This window comes from Trachurus trachurus (assembly GCF_905171665.1).
Source record: "Trachurus trachurus genome assembly, chromosome: 7".
Taxonomy (NCBI): Eukaryota; Metazoa; Chordata; class Actinopteri; order Carangiformes; family Carangidae; genus Trachurus; species Trachurus trachurus.
Genome location: NC_139901.1, coordinates 24,813,994 through 24,836,716, shown reverse-complemented (window position 1 = coordinate 24,836,716; position 22,723 = coordinate 24,813,994). Strand labels below are relative to the sequence as shown.

The 22,723-nt window shown below is 42.4% G+C and overlaps 2 protein-coding genes across 7 annotated transcripts; one reads left to right on the top strand and one right to left on the bottom strand.

The window, feature by feature from the left end:
- Positions 1–439: 439 nt before the first annotated feature.
- smim29 (small integral membrane protein 29) lies at positions 440–4,610 on the top strand. Of its 3 annotated transcripts, XM_083975962.1 has the most exons (6): positions 460–532; positions 951–1,034; positions 1,104–1,424; positions 1,530–1,555; positions 1,674–1,779; positions 2,918–4,610. In XM_083975962.1, the coding sequence occupies exons 3-6, from the start codon at positions 1,317–1,319 to the stop codon at positions 2,984–2,986; spliced, it is 309 nt and encodes a 102-aa protein (XP_083832088.1). In that variant the 5' UTR covers positions 460–532; positions 951–1,034; positions 1,104–1,316; the 3' UTR covers positions 2,987–4,610. The 3 variants fall into 3 exon arrangements, with proteins under 3 accessions (XP_083832087.1, XP_083832088.1, XP_083832089.1); XM_083975961.1 differs by lacking the exon at positions 951–1,034 and having other exon boundaries at positions 440–532; XM_083975963.1 differs by lacking the exon at positions 951–1,034 and having other exon boundaries at positions 529–668.
- A 1,184-nt stretch (positions 4,611–5,794) lies between these two features.
- Positions 5,795–11,582, bottom strand: hmga1a (high mobility group AT-hook 1a). 4 transcript variants are annotated; one of them, XM_083975580.1, is made up of 5 exons: positions 11,465–11,582; positions 10,215–10,335; positions 9,057–9,137; positions 7,885–7,941; positions 5,795–6,991 (listed from the first exon to the last, which is right to left on the bottom strand). In XM_083975580.1, the coding sequence occupies exons 2-5, from the start codon at positions 10,311–10,313 to the stop codon at positions 6,926–6,928; spliced, it is 303 nt and encodes a 100-aa protein (XP_083831706.1). In that variant the 5' UTR covers positions 10,314–10,335; positions 11,465–11,582; the 3' UTR covers positions 5,795–6,925. The 4 variants fall into 4 exon arrangements, with proteins under 4 accessions (XP_083831706.1, XP_083831705.1, XP_083831708.1 ...); XM_083975579.1 differs by lacking the exon at positions 11,465–11,582 and adding an exon at positions 11,242–11,321; XM_083975582.1 differs by lacking the exon at positions 11,465–11,582 and adding an exon at positions 10,901–11,012.
- Positions 11,583–22,723: the final 11,141 nt, after the last annotated feature.

The window sequence follows — 22,723 nt, the reverse complement described above, 5'->3', positions numbered from 1 at the left end:
CTTTCGGCGATTAAAGTCTTAATTCTTACTAGTGTCAGTCAGCTGTAGGTAGTGGTGCAGTAGCAGTAGAAGTTAGCAGTACAAATTGACCAGTCAGGTCCTGCAATAGACTAGGGCTAATTTGGCTAATGACCAAATGACACCCAGGACGTAAACAAAACAGAGTAATTGGGGCTTTTGTTTCAAGCAGCCCTTATGTGTAGAGCGGAACTGACTGTAACCATGGCAACATTGCACTCTCTGTTCATTAGGCCGCCTATCAGAAAAGTTACACATAGGCCTAATTCACACGTGTCAATAAACCATTAGTCAGTAAATCCTAAAACCACGAGATAGTGTCTTCCTTTTTTTTTTCCGTCGATGTGAATAAAGCGCGTTTCCGCATTTTTGTGTGTCATCCTGACTGACGCTTTTACTTTGAAGGAGCCATACCGGAAGTGTTGTAGTGACCGACGTTGGCACGAGACAAACTGGTTGTAAATCGCAACATTAACGCTGGTGGAAATAAGAGGCGTCGCACGTCGCGCACTTGGTGAGAAATTACCGATATTGACTATTAACATGTGAACTGTTGCAACATTGGCTTGCACCGAACCAGCGTCGCCTGTAAGCGGAGGGTTTTTCAATGCCAGAGGGTTTGTGTTTGTGGCAATGAAGCAACTTGTCAGGTGCGGTGTCATCCACCGGTGCAGCTAACGGTAGCTATGTTTATATAGCTAGAAACGCTGGGTCATTGACTTTATAGCCGTGAAGTACGTGAGCTTTTAAATAGAGAAGTTCATTGACAGCAGTGGTTAAGATAATGTTTTATGGAAGCACAGGACAGGTTGTCATCAGATTCAAGAAGAACCGCAGTAACAGAAATGTCTCCTGTCGGGGCTGCTAACCCGACTATGTATCTCTTGTAATGAACGGGTCTGTTTGAAACTTGTCTCTTGTTTGCCAATAAGAACATAACTAAGGACAAAAAAGGAAAAAAAAAAAGTCAGATAAGCAACTTGGCAGGATATCGTTCCTCCACATCAACCACGCTGGTAGGTTACATCTTCCTTTATGTGCTTCTCAAACTGTGTGCAAATTCTTTTCATTCCGTGTGCTCTCAGATTTCTCGCTGATTAGGGAGGTCAGTGATACCATGTGGAAGTCACATGAACGACGAGGATGAGGCATAAACAACAAAGGCGCAACTTGAGGAGAGAGCCTCTGCACAGTGTCTGCAACAGGGAGGGGGCTTGCTGCTTGTAAAGGCCTTGCACGGGCAGACCCCTGTGTTGTTTCCCCCCTCCCGTCCCCCCCACCATTCCTGAACATATGCAATGAACAGCACTACTCAGCCCCCTCCCATCATCGATGGGGATGTGGCAGTCAGCTATGTGTTGGTGCCATTCTTCCTCATCACCATAATTGGAATAGCTGCAGCTGTGGTAAGTTGTTGGACTGGTTAGAAGAGTTGACTTGTCAACAAAGATCTTTGATAGTTTGATGTGTTGACTTGTACATGTAAAAACTCTTCATTTTGTCCGTTTCAGGTCATGTATATCCGTAAGAAAAGGAGGTAAGACTTGAGTCTGGATTAATTTCATGGCACAGTGACATAAGTGAACTTGAATTCTTCACTTCTGTGTGTATGATTTACTAAGTTCCTGTTTGATTTCTTTTACTTTGATGCTCAGGATTGACAGACTCCGTCATCAGCTGTTGCCAGTTTACACCTACGATCCTTCAGAGGAGCTTAATGAAGCTGAACAAGAAATGTTGTGGAGAGAAGAAGACACACGGGTATGATGCAGCACTGATTTTCAAACTTTTGTTTCCACCTGTGACAAAGGTAGCTGTTATAAATCATATGGAGATGGCAATGTCATAATTTAGAGCACTTTTTCACAAGTCAAGTTCATTGGGGGGGGTTCATTCGTATAAGGTCTTACCCCAGCTCTAGTATTTTCCTCAGAGATGGTGTAAAGACATATCTTTTGATGCATTGCATTGCATTTTGTTTGACTGTGCTTATGTCCTTGTTTGCACAATCTTTTAACAGAACAGTAGTTCCCCAATTGTACAGTCTCTTCCTCTTCTACATACAAAACATAGCTAACAGTAGTAATGGTAGTACAGGAAAGACTGCACTGCTCTTTGTATGTGCAAGTATCAAGGCCTCCACAATAGCAGTTAGTGGCTAGTCTTAGGATCTCCTCAGTCACCAGTTGTCTTCTCAACATAATAGACACTTTTTTGTCCACACAAGATTTGTCATCATATAATGGTTAAACTGATTAACCTCATGGTTTTAGTTTAGGAATAGAAATAGATGCCATTTCTATAAAAAAAACACAGCTGAAATTAAATTATTGGCCTGTTTATTTCCACTCAAGGCATGCACTGAGCCCAGGGAAACACTAGGTGGCAGTATTTACCATGGCCAAACTTTCTTTCCTTTTCTTTCACCACAGTTTAACTCCACCAGTGTTAAATTGGAAAAACATTTGTCATGTCAATATCTGTATTGTTGAAAGAGAAGGGTGAGTTTGCCCAAATTACACCACTACTACCAGTCCAGATAGTGAGAGTTATAAACTTTCATTCATAGTGCTTTAAAAAACTCAAAAGAAACATGCCCTTTCATCCCTGTTACTGAGGATACTATACTTGACACAACGTTGTCATTGCTGCTCACTTCACTTCACTTTATTTCTTTAATAGAAAGTAGTTCCAGTGAAGGTTATTCACTGTGAGGTCTGTGGATCGATCTCCTCTCCTTGTTTTTTTTGTTTGAAATGTGAGAGATGAGGAAATATTTACTCAATTTATTATTTTACAACATCTCCACATATCCTCACTGAAAACCAATGCTACGCTTGTGGTTTCAAAAGTCACTGTTTTAATTCCTAACTGTGCACTTTGCATTTTATGTGGTCAGGTTGTACAAGGTTGGGCCAGAAGTTATCAACAGCGACGCCCTCTTCTGGCCAAAGACGTCAATGCGTGATGGCAGTAAACCATGGCATCGAACATTTGACAGTGTGGAGACGACCTTCAACCACAGAGATCAGTCATTTGTAGAGTCATGCACAAGACTTTTACTGTTTTTCTTTACTGCCGTTGGCATCCATCAGCAAGAGTCAGCATTTTTCTTTTTATGTACAGAATGACTGATCATTTGTGAGGTTCTGATGCCAATCCTGTGTGCCTAACAGACGCAGTACCTTAAACTTATTTATTTGAAATTATTTATTCGGACTTTGTTTTACTGTGGTATGCGGGGACATGACTCAAAGTTTAGAGAGGAGGACCATATCTAAAGATACAGGTTTCTGGAGGTGTACTTTGTTGTTTACATTTGAGATGCTGTGGGCGGCATGTGGCAAGCAGTTATATTCCTGTGGGTTGCAGTAGGCATTTGTACTGACTATAATCTGGGGGCTGCGGTGAGAGTATGAATGTTATGCACTAGTTGAAAATGATCACTTCTGCTCTGAGATTGCTGATCATTGCCGGACCTGTTGTTGCATAGAGGTTGTTTCCGTTGCATTAAAAACAAATATGGCTTCTTGGATGCAATGCTGTTGGTGTTCAGCACTGGCACAGCAGCACCACTCCCAAAAAAGGGTTAAACTTCAAAGCTTGATGAAGATTGATGAAGTTCGAATTAGCTGTTAAAATTAGGTTTGAGACAAAAAATTAGGTTGTAATTTTCTGTTTCATTTTGAGTCGGAAAGGTTGAAAACACCCTCTATAGTTTTAATTTGCTCACAGAGCTTCGGTTGCCGCCCCGACAATCTGGATCTTTTTGTGGTTTAGCCAAATCCTATGACTCTTATCAATGGCATGAAAAGCCAGATATGAAAGTAAATAACACCAACCGGCTCCCACTCCTAAAATGAGTTGTGACTAGTGCCCAAAATATGTCCTGTCTACAAGGCATGGCACCAGCACGCATTTACCTCCAGCAGAAGAATCTGCTCAATGAATGCCATAGGTCTGACTGTATAAAGCACTCAGGAAACCTCGCTCTTTTTCTTTTCTTGATGAATTGTAATCTTTCCTGACCTTTATTTGCCTTGTGTTTGTGAATGTAAACTAGGAACAATAGAGCCGTTAAACTGTCCTCAAAGGGGGATGACACTCAATACTCAATAATTCATGTATTGTAATAGACAGCTTTTGCTCCAAACTTGTGATGTTATCAGGTATGACATCCAAAAGGTGCTCCGGAAGGAGAATCATTTTTAATGTAGGAGATGTTTTTTGCAGTCACTTTTGGACTTCTGAAACATCTTAACCCCAGAACATGCTCCTGTGTGTCATTTTTACATCTGTTCATTTTCTATGCATTTATCTAGACTGCTTTTTTTTTCACAAACTATGAAATGGGCCATTCACACTTTAAAATGTTTGATCATAAGACTTTCATTCTTCACACTGGTGAACTTTTCATGGAGGGCTCCGATTTCAGGTTGCACTTGAGAAGTTAAAAAAGAACTACTGATGGAAATGTCAATGGCTGCACTGTTATGAAGTTTTCCCTTTTAGATTGTTGTACAGTTGTTGCTTTGAGAAAATGGATGAGGCTGATTTAAATGAAGAGATGTGAATAAAGTGATACAACTTTACCATGGTACTGTAATTGTCATTTTATAAGTCCATCCTTCAGAATAAAAATATCATTCAACCTCAACCCATGTTTTCTTGAGCATTTGGACAAATGGGTTTATATCAATTGGGATACATGCCAGACACTGTGACAGAAAATGACAAAGAAAATTCTCTTTATTGACCATTTCTGATACAAATTGTTGTAGGGCACCATAGAAATATAGACATTGTACATTTATATACGGTGTACATTAAAAAGAATGATCCCATCCTATTGAGTTTACAGTATATAAATGAACGGATGCAAGATGTTGATATGAAGAATGACACTGGTATTGTCAAGAGTAATTGAAGATGCTGAGAAAAGAAAGAAAAAAAAAGAAGACATGAAATGACCATTGTATGACTGTTGTACGAGTATGGCGAAGGTGGCTGTGTGTGGTAGAGCCAAACACACTGTGGCCAACAGAACGGTTAAGTGGAAAGAGCGCCCAGTCTATCACAAACACACAAACATTTGTCCATGAAAATCTGAACCAACATTTCAGTGCACCAGAAGATTTTTTTTTTTTAAAGAATAAAAACACACCTGCTAATCTACCACAGTCAGCGAACACAGTTGTCAAGCTGACAGGTCTCCCTGACTTGCTTCACACATTTAAAACAACCTGTCTGCAAGCTCCGATTATGAATGAGCCAAGACGTGTTGCGTATGCACACAATCACACACTTGACATCTTATATACCTTATTACAGTCAGGTTTTTAAAAAAAAACAAACAAAAAAAAAACACAAACTTTGTAATAACGACATCTTTCCATCTCATGCCAGAGGTTACATTTAAAAACAACAGAAAACCAGTTAAATGCAATTATATGGTAAAGTAAGCTGTTGAGTGAGGTATGAAATCCCAGGCCTTGTATCGCCTGTTTGCAGTTTTCCGGGTTTCGTAACTGAGGTTGTAGCAGCTTAGGTGTGTGGAAAAACCCAGTTAAGTGGACTGTGACCGCGGGTTCCCTGACACTTAGAAGTACACACACACACACATCTTTTTTTTCCTGTAGCAGACGTCATAAAACACACATCTTCAAAAAGACTAAGAAAAAAGTATATTACTGTAATAAGTGATGACAGAAGGACCAAGCCAGGTGAAGCAGTGAGAGCGAGATGGAATGAAAAAATAAAATAAAATACAGCCCTGTTGGATAGTAGTGCCACCGACTATCCTCTGTTACAATCAAACTCCTTGTTTGACCAATTGCAGTTTGCCTTAACGAGTGATTGAGTGAGCGCTTGGAAAACTGAGGACCATGTGAAGACAAAGACACCAATGTAACAGCATTTGTAAAAGCTCCCTGAAGAAATGACACTGATGCTCTCAGCCTAGAACTCTGCCAACCCTATCCTTAAAAACACACATTATACCAAAAAGATTTGAGTTTTATTATAACATGAAAAGCAGCACACTCATGTTTTTTTGTTGTATTTTTTTCTTTTTAAATGGTATGTAACCCGAAGGAACAAAACAGTAAGTCTCAGACTATTCTGATTACTAAGGATACACTTTACATCTCCCCACTACACGCTGAGGACTGAGAAGGAAGTTGGAGAAGAAGCATATTACTAAATCTACACTGTCCTACAGGGAGGGGTTCTGGGTGGGGGGGTACAGATGACTCTGCTTTAAAATCAGTGAGACAAGGTGAAATCAGTTACGCAGATTAGACACGGGAAGGGAAAGAAGAAACTCCTCTACCGTCGGTTACCTATTCTCATCCTATATGCTGAAGCTCAACTCCATCTAGAATACAATGCAAAGGATAGGTTATCCACACAAACACACACAAAAAACAACCCCTCCCTCAAAAAAAAAAAAGTTAACAAAAAGAAAAAACAAGCAAGTATAGGTAAAATTCACCTTTGTCCAGTACAAAATATGGAGAAAACTCTATATGCCCTACCATCTCAGATGCGGGTACAACAAATAAGTAACATTAAGCAGAGAAAATGTCCTACAAACCATCTTTAGGGGATAAACGGAAACGTCCAGGCTCCTTGGAGCACACCTTTGTCCAGTATAAAAGACTTGTGATTACATGACATGTAGAGAAAAGGGCTGTTACCTTTCATGTAATTCTTAGATCTATGCTTGAGCAAGGTCCATCGTTCTATCCAGTGCTGTTGCATGATATATGTACTGTGTTAACCCTCCTTTTGGCAAAGGGGGCTTTGTCTTGAACAGTGGTCATGTGGTGGCACTGGTGTTGGAGATACAGCCCAGTTCTGGTTAACAGTAAGTCAGTATGTTGAGTGAGGTAGCATGCGTTGTGAATTACTGGTCCTCTTCCTCCTCCTCCTCTTCCTCAGATGATTCCTGGGACGCCTTTTCTTCCTTCTCCTGCGACAGAAGGGAAAAAAACAGTGAGGCCTTCAAATAAAACCGTGGAGGAAACTGCTCAACTGCCGCCTGTGTTCGGCAAACGACTGCTGCCGCCTGTGATTCATGTCCCATCATGACTGTTTTTACTTTTAATAAACCAGCCCAACATAAAATAAATATTATAAATTTTTGATAAACCACTGTGGCATGAAAACCACCCAGGGGAAGGGTGAGCCATCGGTAGTGAAAAGTGATTCATAAGGAGTGGTGAGTCATGATGAGGCATCCTGCTTTTTTTTTTTTTTTGCTCTCTTGCCTTTGCTCCTCACACTCACTCCTGCTGCCAAAGATGTTCATTCATAAAAATGAGAGGGCTAGTTAGGAGGGTAACTTTGGGTCATTCCTTTCTGTGACTAATGCAATCCAGACTTCTTTCAGAGTACGCCCTAACCACTCATGCACATGACAGAATGTTACTACAAGACCACAACTTCTTCCGAGATTAAACACATGCTTTTTGACCGGCTGAATACGGTCTGGCAACTTTTTTTTGGCACAGCTACAAAAAAAAAAAAAAAAAAAAAAAAAACACTAAAGAAAATACTAAGAACCGTACCATCGGTTACACATCATTGGATTGAGAACGATCTTTGGGGAGAAAATTGTCATGCAGGTACAGATTGGCCTTTGAACATCGCCAGCTACCGACCAAAATCCTGCTCTAAACGAACACACGAGAACCAAAATAGCTGTGATGAGTAAAAATGAGTCGTCCGAGAGGAAGGAGGCGGGCCGGGGGAATTAGGAAGATGCAATTTTGCCCTGCAGACGGTCATACCAATCATAATTCAATTGGGAGAGGAATGGTTTAACAAATGTGATCACTGTTTGTGCAAGGATTCTTATCTTACCTCCTTCTTAGGTCTTCCCCTGCGTTTTGCCCCTGTAGATGGGGGTGCCGTTGCCTTCTGCGGAAAACAAAACAAAACAAACAGAACAAAAGTTAATGGGGTGATGAGGCAAGGCATGACAATGGGGTTTTTGCTGTGATCTTCCTGCTCAGTGACCTGCTGATTTGCACAGTCAAAGCCAAGACTTTTTGGGGAGGAAAAAAGGAGAAAAAAAAAAAAAAAAAACACAGTGCAGAAAACCTGTGGTATAAACAAATCGACAGAGCTCTGCATCTAGCTGCCTGCAGATGGCGGTGCTTCCACTGCAATGAGACAGACGGAAAGGGGGCATTGGGTTCATTGGCTATTATCTGGAAGGCCGACAGGAACTGCACACAGGGCACTCCAGTTCGCTGGCCACCTGGTCTGAGGCTCAGAGACAGCTGGTGGAACTGAGCAGAGACACAAACCCTCTGCAGCTCGGCCCCTCGCTGCTAAACCTATATCATACATGTATGCACGCTCCGCTCCGCCTCGCTCTCCTTCCTTCTCCCTTTCCCATACATAGCAGTGAAGACGGAGCGCACGGGGGAGCTGCAGGGTTGGGGCGAGGGAGAAAAATCAGTTGTTGCTATGGAGACGACAGGCAGAGAAGAACTAGGGCTGTGTGCTGGGTGGGGGCGGAGGGGTGCTTAGTGTCAGCTTGGAAACAGTCTTGCGGCCTCTGCACCTGCACCGCACTGTGCATGACAAGCTGCAGGAAACTGGAGGACAGGAAGTACAGACTGAGCATCACTCAGAAAAAAAAAAAAAAAAAAGTAAGGCAGTAAACCAAGGTCTTTACAATGGGAAACCCTAGCCAGGCTATTTCTGACACCAGGAGGGGGGGGGGAGCAGTGAAAATGCAGCCAACCAATATATCATAAGTAACAGCAGGACATCCTTTTAAGAGGATGAGGTTAGCTACCGTTAAAATGCTCATCGGCTAAAAAGACTCTGGGGTTAGCAGAAAAAGAAAAGAGGAAGCGGTCGCAGGAGAAGATGGGACGACGAATGTCATGTGCATCGTCATTGTGAAGCTACGTCTGTCTTTCTTGGCACCGGCGGCGTCCGGTTCAGGATGCACGTTAGCTGCAGCTCGGATCATGACTTGTCAGCATGCGAAAACACGGCCGCAGACAGCATTGACTTACTTTGCCCTTGCCGGCTGCCTTGTTTTTGCTGCCCTTCGGCCGTCCTCTGGGCCTCTTTGGAACAGGGGATCCGCTTGGTTCCTGACAATCAGACAATCAAAATACAAGTTAGCATGTTCCAATATTGCGTTTTATTTTTAGTATGTGTATATTTAATTTTTTCCAATAGCTTCCTTTAAAATACTACAAGCATGGATACTTGTAAATGCAGGACTCCTATAGGCATAACGCTGTTTTTTTTTTTCTCCTTCCAAGGTCAGTACAACTGACATGTACTTCACAGAGCTGACAGGTGGTTAGAGCCACAGGTTGCCATGGTGTGACATAGAAACAAACTACATGACATCTCCATGAAGACAAAACACAAACATCCTCTCAGAAGCACACACACCTAGATGTAAGCAGGGGAATATCTCAGTAGAAATTTAGGGGATTACCATCGACTCAAAAATGAAAGGTAGACTGAGCAGGAGAGGATACGTCCTATTCATATGATAATTTGTGGTTGTATGCTCCATCATGGCGGGGTCATCTCCTGTTGCATTTCTTGCGCGTTTACAACTGCAGCTCATAGCAACCGAGCAATTCAATACCAACAGCTCCCGGTGCTGAGTGACAGCTATATGAGCCAGTCTGCGCTCAGACTCTGCTATGTCATCCATTACATGATAAGCTGAGATGTGCTGTGAAGGGGGTTGGGTTGGGTTGGACGAGGAGGGGAAACCAGTTTCAAGGTGTTGAATTACAGGTTGCTTACAAACCCGGTGAGACACACAGGAAGTTTGTTGTAGCTGTCTACACTTACACAGATAAGGGGTGAGCACACGGTCACAAGGCCTTGAAACGGGCATGTCTCGATTCTTGATTTCACCCAGGGCTCAGAGCCGCAGCAAAGAGGAGGCTTATGCATGAGCACCTGAGCTGCAGTAATAATAACAACAACAACAGCAATAATCTACCTGAGCATCTGCTGGAACAGATGTGAGCTGGGGGAGTGGGTTTAAATGGTCTGGTTTAACACCTCGGGCCCTCCCTGTCTCCAACACACAGGTCTGATCTAGGTGTGCTTCAGGTGATACCTTCCTGCATACACACACCTGATTGGTTCAACTTAAGACACCAGGAATAGGAATAATAAAAAAAAAAGGCACTACTTACGTCAGAGGATTTTACCTCGGGCAGCTTGCGGGGTCTTCCACGCCCCCTCTTCTCTGTTGCCTCCTTCTCTTTCGGTGAGACTGTCCCCTTGTCGCTCATGTTTGCTCTGCTTTTTTCAGACCTAAGTGAGAATAAATCACACCGGTCAGGCTTGCTGCTGCAAGGAAAGGCAAGGCGTCGAGTTCGCACACACCCACTGACACGGACACACACACAAATACACACACAGAGCACAGAAAAACACACGGCGTTTTTAAACTCCCCCCTGACCGCAACAACAAACCAAAAAACGAGCCGGCTAACCGCACACCGGTAACGCGTTTAACTCAATTAATCCGCGCTTATTTCCAGGGTCTATTTCTGTCTCCTGTGCTCGCTCCATTACACAAATACACAGCCGACGGTGCCTCACAAACAAGGGATTGACATCAAACCGGCTCGCGTGATGTAGCCGGGGACTCGAGGCCGCACAAACCTGCAGAAACACCGCTGAACCCGACGCTCCCTTCCCCCGGACCGACCATGTTTAGAGGCCCCGTTTGCTTGTACTTGTTGTGGCCAGAGATCAGGCCTGCGCATGAAACTATCTCAGCATGTCTGCACGCCGGGGACATGGGAGATATCTACCGACACAGACACACACACACATACACACTCGTGCATACATAGGCTACAGCCATACATACACACAATGGCTGCTGTGTGCTCGGTAGGATATGCAGGATAAACCTCCCGGTCTCGCCTGCACGACCGCTGTTTGTTTCTTTTCTATTTTTTTTGTTATTTAAAAAAAAAAAATTAAAGAGAAAATGCAAGCGAGAGGGGAGCGAGAGAGCGCGAGGTGGTTGGGTTCATCTGCGGCGGCGAAAGCCCGGGCCAAGGCAACAAAAGACGGCTTCACATCGACAGCGTGCAGCCTCCTCTGTCCCCGGAGCTCCGGCTCCGTAAAATGCACCATACGTCGGGTAGAGGCTGATCGAGCATGCAGAGTTTACCCTTCCTCACCGTCGCTGTTTCTTGCACTCACCTTTATCGCTCGGCTATAACCTCTGTTTCCTTTAAGGCTGGCTGCTTGTACCCGGTTAAAAAGCCTTGCACCGATCTATAGGCTACAGCTTTTATTCGTCAAACTCACAGCCCGCCCCTTTAAAATCCCAGCTCATGCAGCGATTAAAAAAACAGTTATGAATTAGAAAAGGAAGAGGACAGAGTTTTAAAAGAAAAAAAAATGTTTGAAATTTTTTTTTTACCTGCAGGTTGAGAAGTTTATTCCGACGGCGTCCTATAAATAGCACGTGCGTCTTCTCCCGTGCAGATAAAGGGAAAAAGGCGCCAGCCAGGAGGAGTTTTGGGGCAATTTAAAGAGCCGCCCTCATGGGAGCTGAACACTAGAAGGCGGAGATATGATAAATGGGCCACCAACAGTACGAAGCCCAACCCCCCTCCTCCTGAGTCCCTTTTATTCCCCAGGTTGATTCTAAATCACCAAAAAGCCTGTCTACAACTTCCACAATACACATCCAGCCAATGAAAAACAGCATTAATTGGATTTAATATTTGTATGCATTTACTCCACAGTGCATACCACAGTCTCCACCAGTGATGGGGAGTGAACTATGACCTCCCCCAATGTAAACACAGGGCAGCTTAAGTCAAGGAAGGCATTTCTTGTTGCTTTCCTCCCAAAATATGATCTTCTACTGTGGTTGGAAAAGTTTGGGGATCTTTTAGTGGCAAAATATTAAAATGCAATAATGTCAAATATGTTCAAAATTTAAACTTAAATTCTTGTATGCTGAAACAATTCTTCCTCAAGCAGAAGTGCTTCACTGATATTAACTAGGTATTGTGAATTAAACTGTTGTCTAGAAAACCCATTTCAGTGGTTTATCAGCTATGCTCTTCTAACTTTCTACAGTTATTTAAATCAGGTTTCTTTGATAATTTGAACGATTATTGCAGAACATGTCTGCTCCCTCCTGGGTGTCTGTTTTAGGATATTTATGAAACCAACTTTTTTTTGGTCCTGTTCATTCATTAAAATAATGTCTGAGCTATAACCAAGCCAACAAAAACAAGCTATTTTTGTTCTGTTCAGAACATATTGAGAGGAAATATTGACTGTTAAGAAAAGCAAAGGTTTGACAGAAATATTTTCACAGCAAATGTCCCATTTGTTTCTGTGTTCCTGTCCATTCAATTGTCTCACGACCTGTTATATTTATCTTATGACAACTTAGTGGGATACCAACCTCCTGTTTGTGAACCAGTGAGTCCTGTTGTGATCATATGAATTCACATTTGTCATAATTTATGTAGGCTAGAAGAATACTTTTAGAGAACTCAAGCTGCTAAAACAGTATCAAAACTTTTTGCTATGATTTTATGATCACAACTCTGTCTTATTCTGATCTGTGTCTTCTGTCCTGCCTTATTTTGCATTTAATGTTGTCTTTTACGACACTGAAAATACAGGCTTTTAATCTCTATGAGGCATCCAAGTTAGGTTAAAAAAAACAAACAGAACTTTGGAGAAGAAATTATTTTGAATTTAACTTTCAGATCTGTGGATGGTTGACTTGAGGGAGCAAATCGTTTCTGGAGAAAAAAACTTTAATTACATCAAACAAAAAAGCAGTAAAGCGAGTATAGTTCGCTCCTCTGCTCTTTGCTAATTGCTCACTTGAAATGACTCCGCAGTGCAGTTGTTGAATTTTTGTGGAGGTTCTGGAAAGCAGACGACAACACACAACGTGCAGCTTTCATTGGATGTGATTTCAGCTGTGGTGATTCACATTATTCCAGCGGAAGTTCATTCACCTTCACAACCAAACCACTCCATTACACCACAGTATCATTACATTCAAGCATAAACTTGTTTTTTTTTTTACCCTCAAGTATGAATGAGTTTACATTCCCCATAGATCATATGATATAATTGAATCCTAATTATAGCTCAAGGTCAATTAAGAGGTAATAAAAACCAACTTGTCTACTACTGCTGCCTCTTTCATTCATATAAACACAGGTAGACCCTCCATGCTGCCCCCATCAGGCGCTGGTGTGATCATATTTATATTTTAAATAGCTAGATAAACATCTGAGTTGTTGCAGAGGTGTGGTGGATACAGAGGAGACAAGGTGAGGTGTTGCAGAAACATCCCACAAACGACGCCCCAATCAAACCACCCACTGCTACTCTCACACATGATGTAAATGAACCGCCCATCTGGAGATGATAGGTCCCACTACTATGCAATTGAAAACAGATACTTTGAATGGAGAGTGACGTAAAAGTGGTTAAAACAGGTAGCGCACTGTGTGTATTTCCCCTCTCCGTCTGTTTTGTCAAAGCTTATCACAAACACACTGCGTTATCTGCAGCCCACAGATACCGATGTACTGTACGTACATGATGAGAAGAGTGGGATTCTGGTGAAAAGGGGATTGGATAGGGCATGAATGGAGAGAGCGCTTTTCTCAATGAGTCCAATGTTCTGCTCAGCATGTGCTTGCCTTGCATGCCACCCCCTTCCTCTCCATTTCTCACTCTATTCACTTCCTTCCTCCCTATCTTCCACAACCACTTCAGCCCCCATCCCCCACTCCCTCACACATCTCTGCCATACCCAGCCCCTCAGCATGTGGATGAAGACAGGGGAATAGGTCCACTGTGTGAGGAATGTTGTCGTCCACCACTGGCACCACCTGGAGACCGAGGAGGGGACTGGATAATGTCACCGATCGGTACTGATGCAAAACAAATGTTAGCATTTTACATTTTACTGTGAAGCAAAACAGTTGCTCAAAAATATTGTAAAATCAATGCAGATAGTATAAATTGATCAACAGAGCATGATGTTTTATCTCATCTTATTCACTAATTTCTCCAGTTTATCAGGTACACTGAGCTAAAACTGATGCAGATTAATACGATAAATCCTGCTATACATCCTACCATAAAGGATGTTATGCTAAGTGGTTGCAAGAGAGTTAGTGATAAAAGTGTGATTATTTTTGGAGCCTGCAGTTATGGTGCTATTGAATTCTATTGCGTTATAGATTTTTCTTATGTGTAGCCCACCCTCAATATTGAAAAATGAAACGTGGTTAAGAAAACAGTAGAAGCCCCACAAACAACATTATCCAGAAGTATCAACATTAAACTGTTATCAAATGTGGATTTATTGCAAAGGAAGATTTGTTTTATTTCAAATAAAATAGCATTTTAGGGAAAATCAAGAGTATAGTCTTAAAATTTAAGATTACGCTTTTGGAAAAAAAAATCTGAATGGAGCAATTCCCGTCATTCAGTTTTTTTTTTTTTTTTTTTAATGAATCGCACAGATTAATTTCAAAGGATGAAATTGACCTTCCTTGAGTAACAAAACGCGCATCTCCTTAACAAGTATGTAAAGCCTGGTGAAAATTTCAGCAATAATCTATAGGCTATATAAATATATTGTTTTTGGAATAATATTTAATTTCAAAGTACTGGTCCTTATCACAGACTTAATAAATGTTTGCTGTATTAGAATGATCAGATCCTCACCTGTGGGGCTCAAAAATAAATAAAATAAAAGAAGGTGGTGAATTGAATTTTAATGCTAATCAAATCTTACAAAGACAAACACTTCCACATCAGACGCCCTCTTCAGAGCCGTCTCCTGGCTCATGAACTCTGCAGCAGCTCAGGGCAGACAGAATCCTATTAACTGTGGGTGGAGGGGGGGGTCTTGGCCCACTTTGGCATGCTCACCCCTCCCCCCACCTATGTCCTCCTGCCCTTTTTTTCCCCTCCTCCTCCTATATGCTCATCCGTCTTCCCCTCCAGCACGCTCTCTTGCTCATTCTAGCAATCCATTTTTAGGCGCTGTGTAAACCGCAAGAGTGCTGCAGCCAAACCAACTAACAGATGTGGACAAAACATCCTATTCCTGCCTGCGCCTGGGTTTCCCCCTGCTTGTGCTGCTGGCCCAGGATGAGCCTGAACATGACTAACACACACATACGCACACGGCACTCACATCCTCCCTCTCGTCCTCCAAAGAGGAGATGAGGAAAAAAAAAAAAAAAGGAGGGGGAGAAAGGAGTAGGAGAGAGGGACGGAGAGAATATCCGTAGGGAGGGGAGAGGAAAAGTGTAGGAGCAGTTGAAAGGCAAGGTGGGCGGAGATGGGAATATGTGTGTGGGTGTCTTTTATACTTCTGTGAGGGGGCGGATGGAGGTTAGTGGGCGGGGGTTGGGGCTGATTCATTCTGCTCATGAGTAGTATCTGACTCACACAAACACAGGAAGTAGCGCGTGCTGCTTGTTTAGTGAACACAGCACTGTATTTATGTGATACTCCTATAGGCAGGGAATAATATGAGTTCCTACGCTACCTAATTTCACCTCCGTACGTTGGTCACTGAGTCAACACCCCACTCTCCTTTTCAAATAGTTCCACATCCACATCCTGAGATTTTTGGACTGAGATCCAGCGGGTGCTGATCAGTCATACTGTGACTCAAGCCTGTGAAATTTCTTAAGGGTGAAAACAGTGCCATATTTGAAACTTCCTTTAGCAACATCAGCCGTTAGGTCTCTCTTTTTATGTTTTATTTTCATTTTCCATTTGTTGTTCCACCAAAACAAATCTTCATTCAGTCATTCTGAACCCCCCCTTTTTAAAAAAAAAAAACTTGATTCATTCATTAAATCATTCTCATCCATCAAATCCACTCAGCCATGGTGTATCAATTTGAGGAAATATGCGTAAATACACATCATATTGAGTTTATTAGTGTTTGTTGAGTTTATTTAAATGTATCCATCCCTGAAGGCAAACTCTTGTTGCTCGGTTCCTCTACAAGGAGGTCAGATGTTTGGGTCAGCTACAGTGCAACACTCAAGTACAAGCTAATCTTTACTGCAAGCTAATCTTTACTGCAACGGCTTAATCAAATATACAACAGTCATATGGTTTAAAGTCTGGACCACACATTAGCCTGCTCTATTTTTAACAGTTTGATTCATTGAAATACAAGTAAGTTTAGTTTTAGAAGCTTTGTGTCATGAAGATCATATGGAGATACCTGGAGATGTGTATTATTGTTTATAATGGTTGATGCAGGGCTTCTCTCTTTACCATTAGGTGGCAGACAGAGATTACATTTGTGGAGTTGCACTGAGGCTGACATTTTTGGGAAATGGCACCATCTTGTGGACAAATACTATATATAAATTTTTTTTTACATTTTCTATAAAAGAAAAAAAGAAAGTAGAAGTAGCACGTCTTCTCCTCCCCTCACCACCATCCACTATGAACAGATTTCCCCCGGAGACATGCCTCTCTGCTGAAGTGTTGTTGTGTTGTAAAACACACCTCGGCTCCGGTTGCCAAACACGTCTGCTGACAACCAAGCACATTAGTGATGAAGTCCAGCAGAGGGTAGTCTTACCCCGGGAAAATCTGTTCAGCACTCATTCATCACCTGGAACTGATGATGTGCAGCAGGTTTGCTGTCACAAAGGAATAAAGACAATGCACTTCACATGCATCAATTAAGTATTCTTCTACATCCATTGTATGGAAATGTGTTTCCCAGATAATCCGTCCACTCAAAATGAACTTGTAATGGAAATTGCTGTGAATATGTAAACAGGTTAATAAATATACAATTAAAGCTATTCCAAGGGACACGGTTTTGCAGGTATCGCTTCATATCCTCATTAATTCACATGAAATAAAGGGCAGACTCCAAATTGGGGAGTGTGATTTAAAGCTTGCCCTCCACAAATGACAATCAGAGGCAGCAGAATTAAGTTACTACTTAATTCAACTGACCCTCCATCAGGTCTAAATCCAGCAAAAGTAGAGAACGCAAAAGAGGCTCTGTCACTCTGACAGATGAGCATATGTTGTGAGTGGTTGGGAGGGGTAATAGATGAGAGTCACCTTGGCGACGGTGCATCTGGAGTTTTAGAATTCACGCTACCCAGCTCTGTCCTATACCTGATTGATCAAAAGGGAAGGGACCCGCCTGCCCATTTCAGGCCTGTCACATCCCTGTGTGGCAGCTGCAGTCCCAGGAGAAGGCGGCTGGCCTGAGCTACATCTGTGCTGGTTACTTACGCAGGCGATCTGTGCTGAGTTTTATCTCTGTTTTCTATTTCCATTGGGAATGGAGAGCAGATTCACTCGGCAGAGAGTGCCGATGTGATGACCATAACAACAAACAGGAGCCAGGCTTTACAGCTGGGGATAAAAAAAAAAGTTTTACAAAGTCCTCTACAAAACAGGTGCCAGGCTCAGCTGCACAGTTGACTCACTTCAACATTTGTCTTATTGATTGCATTTTGACTGGCACTCCCCTGTCAGCCAAATTGGAAAGAGGGCACTCTCGCCTCTCAACCAGAGCAAACACAATTTGTATGAACAAATAGTGGCCAGCCACCGACATTTTAAGATTATCACCAGAAACTTGGAGAAAAAGAATAAGTCCAGCGCACTGAAGTGCATCATAAAAAATGTACCCATGTAGCACAACACTGCTATAACGACATCTGACTCAGGATCGACAGTTAAAAACATCTGATGCAACAGAACCTTATCAGCTGTTTTATCCCAACTACCCACAATGAAAAAAAAAGTAAAGTATTCAGCTTCAAGTAGTGGTGAGGAGCAAACTACGAAGTTCTGAGAAGATCGCCTCTTTTCTAACTCCAGTCCAATCTTATTTTATTTTCAAACCTGTGGTCTTCAGACCCCAAAAACACTGACTTCAGCTTTCAAGCACCTGCCTCTGAAGGATACACCGTTTTCCCATATGGTATGCGTCTTTAAAACCATATGATTCCTCCATCTGGTGAATGACACATCATTTTCTTTGTCCTTGTTCACTTTCTGTATTGTTTAAAAATAAGGGGAGGAGACACAAAGGCTACTTGGAGCCTGCAATCCAGCTGTCGCAGCCGGGGAGTCCCACAGTGGCGTCTGAAGTAATATCAGTTATCAGATCCCCTCTCTGACACCAGGATGTCCGTCTCTGGCATTGACCACATCGCAGTGTTCAGTATCCTGTGCATGTGGGTGTCAGATAGCTGCCTATTGATGAATGATTAGAGTTGCTGAGGATGGACCGTGGCGCTGCCACCCGCGGGGATCTGGGTGAGACGGATGGGCCCATTTGTAATGCAGAGGGGGCCCCACCGCTGCATTAACTATTAAAGTGTGGTTATCTCAGGGTAATGGTATGCCAGCGGCACTGAAACAAACTACAGCAAGAGAAGGCGTAATCCTAATGTTGATGTATGGGCCCTGCTTCTGTAGATTACAGGGTCCATTCTCCAGTCGCACTGATTATCTGTGAAATGTCACATATGACTGAACAGGGAAATGAAAGAAAACAATGTAATCTGGCATTCAACTATTGTATGGTCTATGTATTGGAGCATATGATAGATGTCTGACATCATAGGGACAATGATTACATGCTTCGTTCTTATCTAAGCTGAACCTTTACACTCTTAACTGGATTTAAATGAGTGTAAATGCTTAAACTTTAATGTTAAGTGCTATTGGCTATTGCGTTTGGTTTACTAAGCGATTCAATTAAGACTCTTCACAGTTGGTTACTCCACCTGCAAAGGGACTTCTTTGTCTTACCCTACTCTACAACGAGAGACCAAATAATCCTAACCTCAAATACAGTGCTGTTAAAAAAAAGCGAAAAAAAAAGCTTGGCACAGTGGCTCCGCTTGCCAACGAGCCTGAAATGATGTAGTTACCACCGGGCTGCCTCACAGCATGGCCAGTAAATAAAACAGTGACCCATGAAGTGGGGAGGGCAGTGAATGTCTGCGAGGCCTCACCCTTGGCTGGCCTTGGTGTATGTTTTTACTTGCCAACAGGCGCTGTGAAGAAGTTCACTTGTTAAACTTTCTACAGATGGTCAATAGCGTTATCTGTTGTCCTGCTCTTACCAGTTTAAGTCTTGAATACAGAGAAAAGGAGGGGTGGGGGTGGGGGTGGGGATTGATTCCACTGTACCTTCCACTCCTCTCATTTAGTCACCCTGATGCCCGTCTTGTAAATGTGCCCTCAGAGTCGATTGGCCTGAGGGATGGAGGAGCACGGGGTGTAGCTGGGTGCAGGAATGAGCCATCCATCCTTGGTACCTGAAAGGAAAGGGAGGAAGGGAGGAGGAGGGGGGTTACAGGGCGGCCCTCCACCTGCCTGCTGAATAAATCATGGCTAAGTCCATTCTGCAGCTGCATTCCAATTAACCAAAGGGGACCCTGTGAATGCAGTTAGGTGGTATGATTAATTACACAGTACTGACAATACACACCAAAGCACACAATATCCCAAAGGGCATACACCAAGCATGGCTTTACTTTGTTGATTTTTAGCCTCCTTTTGAAGTATTGTTCCCTTTGAATATACAATATTATTATTATTATTGGAAGTTTTTACAATTTTGCTGACTTACAGTAACTAATTATGTCCATATCCAATGCACAGATCACGTGTGAAAGTGGAAGAAAGTAACTCTCTCACACACTCTGATATAAACACATTCATGCAAAAAAAGCTAAACATCAACACAAAGGACTTTCCCCTCTCAGATGCCAATTCCGTCCGGCATAGCGATTTAGGGTGCAATTATTTCTTTTTACATGGGCCAGGACAAAGCTCTTAGTCTTACTACTTCAGCTTATTTGAATAGTGCCTTAATTGAACATAAAAAGACAGAGGAGAAGGCAGAAGGGAAAGGTTAATGGGACTGACACAAAGGGCAGACAGCAGAGGAAGTCTTGCCTTAAGTGTCACATCCTGCTTGCATCACAGACCCATACAAGGAGACAATTAGGCTCGGTCAGTAATTAAGCCGTCTCCACTGGCCGGGTTCTGGCCTTAGCTTTCTAGGGGAATAAAGCCTTCCTCAAGACAACTCCTGGTAATGACCTCCATCCCTCTATCAATGATATGCTCACACTGTGACGTTTGACTGCTGCCACATCCAGCAGAAAGGTCACAGAGTATGTAACAAACGAGAATAGAGGAAAGGAGAGACAAGGAAGTAATTGGAAGAGGGTTTGGTCGGTGGCAGAAAAGTCTGTCCGACCATTGTTTACTCTTCACCAATCTTCATTTAAGATGTTACAGCACGCACCTTGCTATCTCCATCATGTGTGGCTTGTTACAGGACAAAGGTAAACGTGGTTGTAGGGTTTTCTCACCAACCACAGTTTAAAGGTTACATTCAGTATTAAAGAGGAGCTGTGCAAGATTTGTACCTTAATTAAACAGATTCAGAGTAATTGTGATGGTTAAATGACTTGTTACAGGGAGAATGGAGGCTCTCTGCCTTCCACCTAGAGTCTCTTGGCTAAAAACTAACCTTGCAGCAAGTTCAGAGCCTCCAACCTGGTGGTCCCAGATCTTGTCTTGGAAGCACCATGACACAAACACGCCCTGTAATCCGTAATGTCTCGTTTATGACAGATTAGACTACACAAATATACACATCGTAAAACATACGTATATGATATATAACATTATCCACCGCTCCATGGATGGTTGAAAATAAATGCACATGGCCAGGGGAGGAGGGAGGAGGGTTAGCAAAACGGCGAAAAAGCCACCGGACTTGCATAGTTCCCCTTTAAGTAGTAAGTTCTCTGTTTAAGTTATGTATCTGAGGCATTCAATGTTAAAAGGAGTTTGGAATAATTTGGTTTGGGTTTAAATTAATAGAAAAACCAAAGTGTAAAGCAATTGAATTATTCATATTCACACATTCTAGCTGCTACACTCGGGGCATTTGGAATTTGGATCATTTTTCTAAACATTTTAAATGAGTGAAATTTTATTTGATATTTATTTACATCAGGGTAATGGTCTTTAGAGGCAAGTACAAATGATAGAAAGCAGGTTCATTTGCTCAAGTCTATTTAAAATAGAAAATAGAAAGTAGTAGGTCTAACATCCACCAACTGACTCACTCTTCCTGCAGCTGATATTCCCTCTAACATCCCTCATATTGTTATTAGTGCGACCAGAGAGGAGCTGTGCAATGTGAAGACAGAGAAATTGAAGAGCTGGGTTTATTGGACTGTCTTATGTTTACACCACAGTTGAATGGAAATCAGTGAGAAAATGGAGAAAAAAAAGTGATGAATGCATGTACATATCAGCCGTGAATGCATGATAACTCGACATGTCTCAGTAAATTCTATATTACAGCGTGTCCTTTAATGAAGCTGGTATTGAAACCATCTTTTTTTTCTCTTTTTCTCATTCACAGCATTTATTTATACCAGACAAGAGAACAGCTGTGCTAACTGGAGTCTGACAACACACACTAGCCTACAACACACACACACACACACACACACACACACACACAAGATAAATGCAACTGTCTCAGTGTCAAAATATTGAAGCATATGATTATCTGGAGTCTCAAGAGGCAATTTACTGACATTTTATTGGAAAATACATTTCAAGGATATATTTTCGTTCCATCTAATAGCTATGCTGCAGCACTGTGCAGGGTCACAGGGGGCTGGAGCCAAACCCAGCTGACATCAGGTGAAGGTGGAGTAAATCCTGGACAGGTTGCCAGTCCATCACAGGTCCAACATACACTGATCAGACATTACATTATGAACACTGACAAGTGAAGTGATTAACACTGAATAACACTTCATCGTGGAGTCTGTTAGTGGCTTGGATATATTAGGCAGTAGGTGAAACATTATGTTTTCAGAGATGATGTGTTAGAATGTGAAAGCGTAAGGATTTGAGACAGTTTGACAAGGACGACCAGGTCAGAGCATCTCAAAAAACTGCAGCTCCTGTGGGGTGTTCCCGGTCTGCAGAGGTCAGTGTCAATCAAAAGTGGTCCAACGAGAGAACAGTGGTGAACAGGTGATGGGGTCATGGACGGCCAAAGCTTATTGATACATGTGGGGAGCAAAGACTGGCCCGTGTGGTTTGATCTCACAGACCAGCTACTTGCTCAAACTGCTGAAGAAGTTAAAGGGATACTTCACCCAAAATCAATAATTCATGAATTTTCTAACAAACATCTTGCAGCAAATCTCGCGCATGTGCACAAACATCAACAGAGCCACTGGGAGCTACTACTACAACAAGGCTAAAAACAGAGATCAAATTCATTTTTTCCAAACAACTTTTTCATGTTGCAGCTTCAGGACACTTGGGTCAGTACAGACGAGCAGTATGGAGGTATCTGGATGTTTCGTAGTGTGTGTTTTGGACGATTCAAAAGTGAACTCTATCCGCCGCCATGATATGAAAATCCATTGCCAGCCGGACCCCCCCTGGAACTCCAAAAGCATTTTGATAACTCCTTTAATGGTGGCTCTGATATGAAGGTGTCAGAACACAGCGCATCGCAGTTTGTTGTGTATTTGGCAACAAAAGGGACCAACACAATATTATGATGATCAGTGTATAGAGACAAACAAGTAGTTCATAAGCCTTTTTCCAATCA